Source organism: Ipomoea triloba, chromosome 9, assembly GCF_003576645.1.
Source record: "Ipomoea triloba cultivar NCNSP0323 chromosome 9, ASM357664v1".
Taxonomy (NCBI): Eukaryota; Viridiplantae; Streptophyta; class Magnoliopsida; order Solanales; family Convolvulaceae; genus Ipomoea; species Ipomoea triloba.
The window spans coordinates 13,548,572-13,559,203 of record NC_044924.1 but is presented as its reverse complement, the minus strand read 5'-3'; the positions used below and the strand labels follow the sequence as shown (position 1 = coordinate 13,559,203).

Below are 10,632 nucleotides of genomic sequence, written 5' to 3'. Positions count from 1 at the left end.
ATGGCTAGTTTGTATTCCTATCTCTATGCATTGGCTTTGCTTGGCAACTTATTAGCTACTCCAGTGCTTTGTTTAGCCCATCAAAAGAAGCATGTAGCCCTGTTTGCGTTTGGGGACTCACTCTTTGATCCTGGCAACAATAACTACATCAATACCACTACTCTTCTACAGGCTAATTTTTGGCCGTATGGTGAGTCTTTTTTCAAGGACCCAACAGGCAGGTTTTCTGATGGTCGTATTGTGCCCGATTTTATTGGTAAGCCTAGCTAGCTTAGCTACCTAATTGCTTAATTCTCTGCAATAATTTTAAATTGCTGATAGATGCCCTCACTAATATTCATTTTTGTTTACACTATTACACGTACTGCTCAGCCGAGTTTGCTAAGCTGCCATTAATTCCGGGGTATTTCCAGGCGGAGCAAGGTGGATTTATTAATGGCGTGAACTTTGCATCTGGTGGTGCTGGCAGCCTTGCTGAAACCTATTCTGGTTTGGTTCGTGATTTATTTTTATGCGTGCATTGAACTCACAAATTAAAGTTTGTTAGTCCATCCCAATAGATGTTTTTGGATTGGTTTTAAGAAAGTAAGACTTATGGGCATGTGGAGGAGAGAAGGAGAGGAGAGAGAATGAATTAATCTTTGCAGGAGGAATGAATTTTGGACTGAACATGTGGGTGGGCATGGAGAAATGACAGGTCTTGTTCGCGCGTTCAGCACACCTTGGGTGCCTAAAAGTTTCAATTTTAATTTTTATTCTTGTTAGACTTGGTTTTTTTTTCTTTTCTTCATCCCATCTGCCCTTTTGTAGTTACATCCGCAAAAACTACAACTATTGAGAATGTTGAAAACATATACACATGGCATGATTACTAAAAAACCCTCAGTAGTTTTTGATTTTTTTTTTTTTAATTTTCTGACCACTTAAAAAGTGCTCGAATCAGCTGGTTTTTCAAAATTCTTTTAACTTTTTTGGCTGAAGAGTGAAACAGGCCGGATTTTCACCGCTTTTCGGTGACTAAAATTTTATGTTTTCTAGCAGTACATGTAAAGTTAATTGGCTGGCTAGCTAGCTAGTTTCATGTATTATTTGATTAATTACTATAAATTTTATTGATTATTATATTCTTCTGCAGGTAATTGATCTTAAAAAGCAGGTGCAGTATTTCAAGAATGTTGCAAAACAGTTGAAGGGGAAGTTGGGGAATAAAGATTCAAACAAACTGCTGACTAGTGCAGTTTACATGATTTGCATTGGCAGCAATGACTACATCGGCCCCTTTATTACAAATTCCACCATCCTTAATGCATATACTCACAAGGAATACGTTGACATGGTGATTGGCAATATGACTAATGCTATTAAGGTACCTTCTATTATTAATCGTCTATGTTTTACCTTCTATTATTAATCGTCTATGTTTTGGCGAAACCCCAACCATGACTGGTTCATTAAGGGTGTGTTTGAAAATCATAAAAATGATTTTAGAAAAATGTTTTCTAAAAAATGAGTAATTGTTTAAAAAATATTTTCATTTCTAATGTTTGGATGCATTCTAGAAAATTGTCTTTGGTTCATTTTTCGCAAAAATTGACAAAATTGTATAATTAAATATTTTAATTTTTTGTTTAGAATATAAAAACATTTATAATAAAAAATATAAAGGGTGGTGGTGGTGGTGGTGGTGTGGAAATTGGAAAATTACTTTCTCAAAAAAGATAGGATGTCATTTCTCAAGAAAATGAAGGTATATTTCTTTGACCAAATACTTTTTTTTTTTTACTCAAATTTTTCACTCTTTACCAAACACTAAAATTTTTTTTGACTCAAAATTGTCAATCTTTACCAAACACTAAAAACTAGTTGGTAAACAATTTCATCATTTTTTGAGTTTTCAAACACACATTAAGTAGGACCATTGTCTAATGCCACAAGAAGAAGGCTGTTAAGATGTACTTACTACTATACCAAAAGGTATAGCGAGTAGCGAAAACGCAACTTTATTTCATTGTACCGCCACACGTTTTTTACTATGCCAAAAGCTATAGCTATTTATTTCCTTATACCACTTATTAGGATCAAACGCTTACCACTACATCAAAAGTTATAGGTGGTTCTCTTAGTAATACGACTGTCAAGATTCAATCTTGCGTCGTCATGCACAATCTGCCGACTAGGAACCAACTAAATTATTCGTGCAGACTATATGTGTTGAAGTTCTAATTCACCCCATACAGACTACATACATTAATGCTTCTTTATTTCATCATACAGGAAATATACATGGAAGGAGGAAGAAAAATTGTCATTTATTCAGTGGCACCTTTAGGCTGCATACCATTTTCTAGGGCTCTCAAGCTTCAACAAACGAATAGAACTGGCTGCGTTAAGGAACTCCATGTGTTGACAGAGATGCATAATAAGGCTTTACCAAGAAAGCTAATCAATCTGGAGAAGACATTACAAGGGTTTAAGTGTTCATACTTCGATTTCTTCACGGTTGTAAATAACGCAATCGATCATCCATCAAGATATGGTATGTTCATATATTCACTCATCATCATCTCCTTGTATACACGTACTAACACCAGAAACGACTTGTGTGAAATATATATTGGTTAACGAGACAGATTGAAAAATGGTTTTGACTTGCAAAACATGAGTTTAGTTTTCAAAAATATTAACATTTTGTTTAAAACTTATACTCAGTATGTTTTATTTAATTTTAAAAGATTTTAATTTAAAAGTATTACATTTTGACTGAAGAATAAATGTTTCTATGTTATGTGCTGCTTCTTCACAAATATTTAATTTTTAAATGAAAATTTTTACTTTTTTTTTTTACTCAAATTTTTCACTCTTAAAAAAAAAAATTTTGCTTCTCTGACAAGTATATGAATTTTAAGTAAAAAGTAATAGTAATTACTTAAAAATTGTTACATTTTTGCCTGAGAAATACTTTAAATATGTTATTTACTTCTTTACAAATATTTAGTTTTTATTAAAAATAATAATATTACTTTTAAAATATTATATTTTCATTAAAAAATAATAACCTTTTTTAGATACATTCCTAATAATGATCTGGCCAAATTAAACCCATTTTGAAATCTTTCAATTCTTATGAACTAATATTCATAAGATGATCTAACATAAGACTTGCATATAAAATAATACTCGTAAGATAATTTATGTTGTGTGCTTTAAGGTTTGAAAGAGGCAAAGACTGCATGTTGCGGTAGCGGTCCTTATAGAGGACTACCAAGCTGTGGAGGAGAAAGAAGGCAATTTAAAGAGTACGAGTTATGCAAAGATGTCGGGGATTATTTGTTTTTTGATTTTATTCACCCCACAGAGAGGTTCAACCAACTCACTGCTACACTTCTTTGGAATGGGGATTCCAACCTTGTCTGGCCTTACAGTGTGAAATCCTTTTTTGAACATGTCTAGCCTATTTGTATGCATAAATGCAAATAATATATTCTCAAAAAAAAAATGCAAATAATATAAAGCTTTAATTGGTATTCATATGTATGTGTTTGAATGCTTTATTTTCTTGTAAGAGAAAACTTGAAACTAGATCCTTTTATGAAATAAATTTATTTGATCAATCATAATGGTGTTTAATTGGTTCATCACTCTTGTCTTGGGTAGATAATTCTGGATTTATTGTCAAAATTTTGTTGAAATGCAAAAAATAAATGTTTTAATATATTTTATAGGAACATAAGTGATGGAATATGGGGCACTAAACTAACCAAATAAGTTCATTTCAAGAGGATACACTATTATAAATTTGAAAATATAAATCTAGCTTTTCACTACACCAGTTAAAAAAGATGTAGTGGATTCTCTAAAATAAAAAAAATTGAACCTACTTTCCGCGATACCGGCTAGGAGAGGGTGCCATGGAAAGTTAAATATTATTTTAATATTTAACTTTCCGCGGCATGCACCCAGTGGGAGAGGGTGCTGCGTAAAGTAAAATATTATTTCCGCAACACCCACTCTATTTGGGTGTGGCGGAAATTAAATATTAAAATAATATTATTTTTCCACGGCACACGCTCATTTTCATATCGCCCTCATTTCCTCCTCTAACCTTAGTTATTTCTTCCTCCTCCAACCCCCACTCCTCAAAAGATCTAAATGAGATATTTTTAATAATATATTTTGTAACATTAATTTTATTTATAAAAAATAATAATGTGTAAATGTTAATACGTAAATTGATGTTATTTTAATTAACATACAATATTGTTATAATGAACATACAATATTACAATAATGAATTATGGTATACATTTTAATAAACCTATAGCATAATTAAAATAATGAACCATGGTTTCCAATTCAATTTGACCCTATCTACTAAATTATTAAATTACCATAATTTACATTTTCTCACATGTTCTGTTGGATGGAGGAGTGGGGATTCCTTGAAGTTGGGATTCAAGGGATCGGATTCAACCTTTGAAAGAATAAAAATACGGACTAAAGAAAGGAAGTTTTACAGGATGGGAAAGTTTTATTGAAATAATAAATTAATTAAAAAGAAAATAAATTTTTTTTTGAAGACAAAAGAAAAGAGAATAATTTTTAGAATATTATTTATAAAGTAGATGCGTGGAAAAAATACATGGGAATACGAACGCGAGCCCATACTAGTATTTCATATTTTATCCTACTTCCTAAAGTGGACCCAAATTGTGGACCACGGTCCACAATAGATTGTGGACCGCGCATAAAAATGACGTCGTTTTGATTAACGAAAACAGACGGATGGTTCCGCGCAACTGCAGTTCACTTTCAACACAATTGCAGTATCAGTTCAACACAACTGCAGTTTCAGACGAATGAAATGGCCTCCATTCCGTGCAACTGCAGTTCCCTTTCAACACAACTGTTGTATCAGTTCAACACAACTGCAGTATCAGTTCAACATAACAACAGTATTAGTTCAACACAATTGTAGTATCATTTGAGATGAACTGTACTGTAGTATCATTTGAGATGAATTGTACCCCTTATTGAAACGACGTCATTTTGTGACCATGGTCCACAGTATAACGATAGCTTCATAAAAGGAAAATTTATGCTATGGACCCGGGTCCGGGTACACCTTGCAAGGTGGACTCGGGTCCATGTTCACAAATTAAAAATTCTATGTTCACAAGTTTAGAACTCTATATTCACAATTTTTTTTTCTTTTAGAATAAACAATTTTAAATTTTAATATACAAAATTACATTATTCAATATTCAGAATTTATGAACTTTATATTCACAATTTTGCTATATAGATTCAAAAATTGTGTTATACTATTGAATATAGATTTCTGAAATTATGAACATAGAGTTCTGAAATTATGAACATAGAATTATGAAATTATGAATGTAGAGTTATGTAATTGTGAATATGAGCAAATACCAATTTTGGTCCCACAAGTATTAGCAAAATAACAGTTTTGGTCCACATGTTTAATTTCTACCAATTTTCATCCACGACTATTATTTTAGTACCAATTTTCATCCACGACTATTGTTTTAGTATCAAAATTCATCGCGCCGGTCACCCATCCATTTAAAACGTGCCGAAGTCTAAATTTTTTAAGGGTATTTTCGTTCTTTTCAACTTAATGTCCCAATATCAACATGAATAACGACATTTAGTGCCTAAGATCGATCACAATTCATAGTAGGACCAAAATTAGTATTTGCAGAGTTCAAAAATTGTGAATATAGAGTTCAAAAATTACGAACATAGAATTTTAAAATTGTGAACATGAAACTGGATCCACCTTGCAAGGTGGACCCGGGTGACCGGGTCCATGGAATAACAACTGTCATAAAAGCAATAGTTATACTATGGATTCGGGAACACCTTAAAAGGTGGACTCATATCAATTTACATACTTAATGTTTGCAATTCTAATTGTGAGCATTCAATATGTAAATTGCAAACATTTAGTTATAAACATTCAGTATATAAATTATGTAGATTCAATATATAATTGTGTATTTTGGACTTAGATCCACCTTGCTAGGTGGATCCAGGTCCACAGAATAATTTACCTTATAAAAAGCAATTGTACCATTGTCAAAGTCGACTTTGTAATCCAGTTAACATTTCATGTGTATTTAATTGATTTAGATAAAATTGAAGACAAAACACATAATATTAATATGTTAACTAAATTCACATAATATATAAGTTAACAACAAACACATTATATATTTATTATATATTATGTATTTATAATTAACGTATTTACATTTAATAATGAATGTCAAGGACATGATGAGTGTTTATAGTCAAGGTGGGCCGCTATAATTTGCCTCATGAAGGAAAAATCCCCAAAAAGTCAAATTCCCCTAATTGTGTAGAGTAGAATTATAGAACCAAACGTAACTCCAACCATGCATGATCACTCATGTATCTTCCATTATAATTAGCATAACCAAGATGTCTATAATCTATACAACCAACGATAAGAAAATATCTTTAATTCCCTTGCCCAATATAATTTGTGAGATCTGTTTAATAACCAAATTAAAGGCTTTACTTCTTAGCAGTTACCTCTCCAAATGGCTAGTTTGTATTCCTTTGTGTATGCCTTGGCTTTGCTTGACAGCTTAGCTACGAATTGGGCGCATTCCTTGGCACCCCAAATGGCTGATCAAACCATTTATGAAGGAGAGGGTGGTGGATACTACACTTGGTCCACTTCTGGGGCTCCTTTTCTCTCCCAGGCAAAGCTTGGTGCCGGCAAGTTGGTTCTGCAGCCTAATGGGTTTGCCATCCCTCACTACACAGACGCCAAAAAGATAGGCTACGTTCTTCAAGGTATATATGCATCCAATATAATACACAGAAAAAGTGCAGACACACCAATAGCTTTTTTGTTAGACCATGAGCTGTCCTGAGCAGGTCTTAACTGTAGGAGGCAGTGCTGGTTAGATTGATTTTTTCATACAAAAAGGGGTTCAAACTCCTGGCCTCTCTTAAGGGACAAGAGTGTTCGGCCACTCACGCCAACCAAGCTGGTTGCACACACCAATAGTTATAAGATGGTTCATGGCTGTGTGAACCATAATGATACATCACGTAGAAATATGTATATTGTCAAATGAAGTAGAATTAAAATAAAATAATATTTTAGTGTTGTTATAATATACATGAGCTTGTAGTAGAATTAAAATGATACTATAGTGTTGGTATAATGATCTTATTGTGTGTAAATAACATTTTTGACCCTTGAATTATTTCACTTTAGGAAATTTGGTCTCTGTTAATTGATTTGAACATATTGAATCTCTTAACTGTTCATTATGTTGCACTTTTAGTCCCTCTGATCTTGTTATATATATAATTATCAAATTCTGTTAGCAAATTCTTTTTATGATGTTATTTTTGTCCGTTAGAATCAATATTCATGGTTACAATTTTACTCTCTTCATTGGAATTTAATTTTAAATAGTGAATATTAATTCCAAATAATAATAATAACTCAATATGTTAATAGATTTTTACAGTTATATAATACTGGGGACTAAAAGTGCAACATTATAAACAATTGAGAGGCTAATTTTGTTTAAATTAACTTACATGGACTAAAATTTTAAAAGTGGAGGAATACAGGGGCAAAAAGTCATTTTTCTTAAAATGAAAATAAATAACACATACATGAAGTATAATTAAAATGTTTTTTTAGCATTACTATAATGAAAATTAGTCTGCGTAAAATTAGAATTAAAACAAAGCTCATACCATGATCCAGGCACTAGTGTGTGTGAAAATAGAATTAGTGCAGAGTTCATACCATGATCCACACTCCTACCAAAACAATGAACCACAGTATTACATAAATTATATTAAAATCCCCCACCCCTCACCCCACACACATTACATATATGGGTCACACTTGTGTGAGGACGTCTCACGGATCCTTATTCGTGAGACGGGTCGGGTCGAAGCAACATGCAAATGTCATACTTATATGTGTAAATGTCATACTTATATGCTCAAATATAATACTAATCAGGAATACAATTTTTGTTACTTATAAGAGAAACAGTACTACATTTTCAATAATAAGTAATGTTGACAAGTGTCCCTTACTTATAAGGAAAAATATAATATTTTTGAGTAAAAATGCAATACTTTTAAATCGAAATGTAAAAGTATTGTATTTTCCATTAAATGTATTACATTTACCCTTACCTTATAAGTAAAAGAAATTTTATTTCTGATTAGTATTACATTTGAGCATATAAGTATAACATTTGTGCATATAAATATTACATTTTCATCTTTGATTTGACCAAACTCGACCCGTCTCATGCTGAGACGTCTCGCACAAATTTTTGATCATGGACTCATGTGCTGATGATGTGCAATGTGACACTTGAAATTGAAGGGCGTTGCGTGGTTGGAATTATATCTCCGAACAGTACCACTGAGAAGGTAGTCAAAATCGAGAAAGGTGATGTGATTCCGGTGAAGTTGGGAGCTGTGTCATGGTGGTACAACGAAGATGACTCCGATGTGGTCATTGTATTCTTGGGAGACACCACCAACTCTATTATCCCAGGCCAGATCAGCTTCTATTTCTCGACCATCCAACTCGGCGGTTTCTCCACAGAATTTCTTGCCAAAGGTTTTGGCTTAACCGCAAGTGAATCCAAAGCCCTATTCGAAAACCAAAATGCCCCTACCATCATAACCAAACTTAAAGCCAAATTGAACATCTCAGACCCCCCAAACAATAACCGAAAAGACTTGGTGTTCAATCTTGAAAATGCTTCGCCTTTTGCCAACATCAAGAACGGCGGATCTCTGGTTTCAGCCACGGCTGGGAATTTCCCTTTGCTCAACCACGTTGGCCTAAGCGTTTTTCTTGTAAAACTCGAACCTAAATCGATGTTAACTCCGGGTTACACGGCAGATGCCTCATATAAACTATGTTATGTCTCGAGGGGCAGTGCGAGGATTCAGATTGTTGGCCTTAACGGTCAACTGGTTTTGGACGACAAAGTTGAGGCTGGCCAACTTTTTGTCGTACCGAAATTCTTTTCTGCCTCACTCATAGCTGATAAAGGACTCGAGCTTGTGGCTACCTTAACATCTTCAGAGTGAGTAACATATATTAATAAGCAAAAATGTGTGTGAGACAGTTTTAGGGTTTCAACCCCTGAAACGGGTCAAATATTTAATTAATAAGGTCAAATATATGACGTATTAATTAAATATTTGACCCATTAAAAAACTGACCTGTTTTAGTGTTTCAATCCTTGGGACGGGTCAAATATTTAATTAATGAGGTCGAAGATATGACCTAGTAATTAAATATTTGACCCGTTAAAAATCTGACCTGTCTCAATTCTCACGGATTGAGACTTGTAAAACGGTCTCACAGAAGTTTTACCATTATTAATATTAGTAAATATTACAAACTTCTGGGTGCTGCTCTATCTAGATTTTTTTTAGTTACTTTAATTAATTATTTTTGTTCTTTGACAAAACTCTCAATCTCTTCTCTTTTCAGGCCAATATTAGGGAACTTAGCTGGGTATGGATCAGTTTGGAAAGCTTTATCTCCTTCAATCCTGAAAGCATCCCTAAATCTTAGTATGGAGGACGAAGACATTTTTAAGGCCAAGATAGCGGAAGCCACAATAATTATCCCTCCCAATATTAATTAAAATTTTCGTTTTACTTGAATACATATTTACGTTTATTGCTCTGACTAAATTAAAATAAATGGTGAAATTATTGCTTGTGTAATAATTTGATAGCATGTTATATGATGGTCCCAATCTAATATAATAAAAACATAATAAGTCTCAATCAAGGTTATATCCTTGATTTATGTCCCTCTTTTTGGATGCTAATAAATGTGTACATTTTACTTTAAATGTTGTACACTTCAATGTTATTAGACAAAATTGTCCCTACTACATTCTTGTTATACAAAACTACCCTTACACCGTTATAACACCGTTACTTTTAACTCCATCATTATTACCATACACCTATATCTATCATATCTTTTTCCTATTCTTTAATTGTCACTTTATTAAAATTATTATATAATTAATTTAATGGTTGGTTATATTTTAATTAAATTTCTATGAATAGTAAATCATATATGTGTGTATAAACTACATTTATTATTTGTGTATATATAATTTGAATTATACATTTTAATTATTTGTATTTATTAATATTTTAATATTGGGCATAAGTTTTCGCGCATCGCGCGTACAAAATACTAATTTAGAATAATAAGTCTAGATGAGGTGATCAATAGGCTTATTAGCTAGACTTTCTAAAACATCTTTGAAGTTAAGTAAATAACCAAACTTATCTGTGTATTAATCAAGACTTTTATAAATTTTAAAGATATTTAAAGTTACAAATTTTAAATGACTTCCATAGAATTTTTTGTTACTTTAATAAATTCTGTATGAGTCTATAAAAGTCGATAGGACAAACGTTTATAAACTTTTAAAATTTTTTTCATATTAAAGTCTATACAAGTAATTAAAACTCTAAATTGAATAAACCGTTACAACATTTCATACTCTATCTATACATTATTTATAATTTTCGTACACATTTTTTTATAAT

At 32.3% G+C, this 10,632-nt stretch overlaps 2 protein-coding genes across 2 annotated transcripts; both read left to right on the top strand.

Moving 5' to 3' along the window:
- Positions 1 to 3,569, top strand: LOC116029585 (GDSL esterase/lipase 1-like). The gene is made up of 5 exons (XM_031271636.1): positions 1 to 256; positions 373 to 494; positions 1,136 to 1,366; positions 2,275 to 2,536; positions 3,209 to 3,569. Exons 1-5 carry the CDS (start codon positions 1 to 3, stop codon positions 3,448 to 3,450), a joined length of 1,113 nt encoding a protein of 370 aa, XP_031127496.1. The 3' UTR covers positions 3,451 to 3,569.
- Positions 3,570 to 6,498: 2,929 nt separating this feature from the next.
- Positions 6,499 to 9,917, top strand: LOC116029061 (legumin A-like). Its single transcript, XM_031270943.1, has 3 exons — positions 6,499 to 6,846; positions 8,420 to 9,134; positions 9,548 to 9,917. The coding sequence occupies exons 1-3, from the start codon at positions 6,588 to 6,590 to the stop codon at positions 9,702 to 9,704; spliced, it is 1,131 nt and encodes a 376-aa protein (XP_031126803.1). The 5' UTR covers positions 6,499 to 6,587; the 3' UTR covers positions 9,705 to 9,917.
- The last annotated feature ends 715 nt before the right edge of the window (positions 9,918 to 10,632 follow it).

What these genes read in the sequence shown, in the direction of transcription:
- LOC116029585 (XM_031271636.1), top strand. Translation starts at nt 1, where the DNA reads ATGGCTAGTTTGTATTCCTATCTCTATGCATTGGCTTTGCTTGGCAAC. An exon ending in TATTGTGCCCGATTTTATTG is followed by an intron (nt 257 to 372) that starts GTAAGCCTAGCT and finishes CGTACTGCTCAG; the next exon opens with CCGAGTTTGCTAAGCTGCCA. An exon ending in ATATGACTAATGCTATTAAG is followed by an intron (nt 1,367 to 2,274) that starts GTACCTTCTATT and finishes TTCATCATACAG; the next exon opens with GAAATATACATGGAAGGAGG.
- LOC116029061 (XM_031270943.1), top strand. Translation starts at nt 6,588, where the DNA reads ATGGCTAGTTTGTATTCCTTTGTGTATGCCTTGGCTTTGCTTGACAGC. An exon ending in GATAGGCTACGTTCTTCAAG is followed by an intron (nt 6,847 to 8,419) that starts GTATATATGCAT and finishes TTGAAATTGAAG; the next exon opens with GGCGTTGCGTGGTTGGAATT. An exon ending in GCTACCTTAACATCTTCAGA is followed by an intron (nt 9,135 to 9,547) that starts GTGAGTAACATA and finishes TTCTCTTTTCAG; the next exon opens with GCCAATATTAGGGAACTTAG.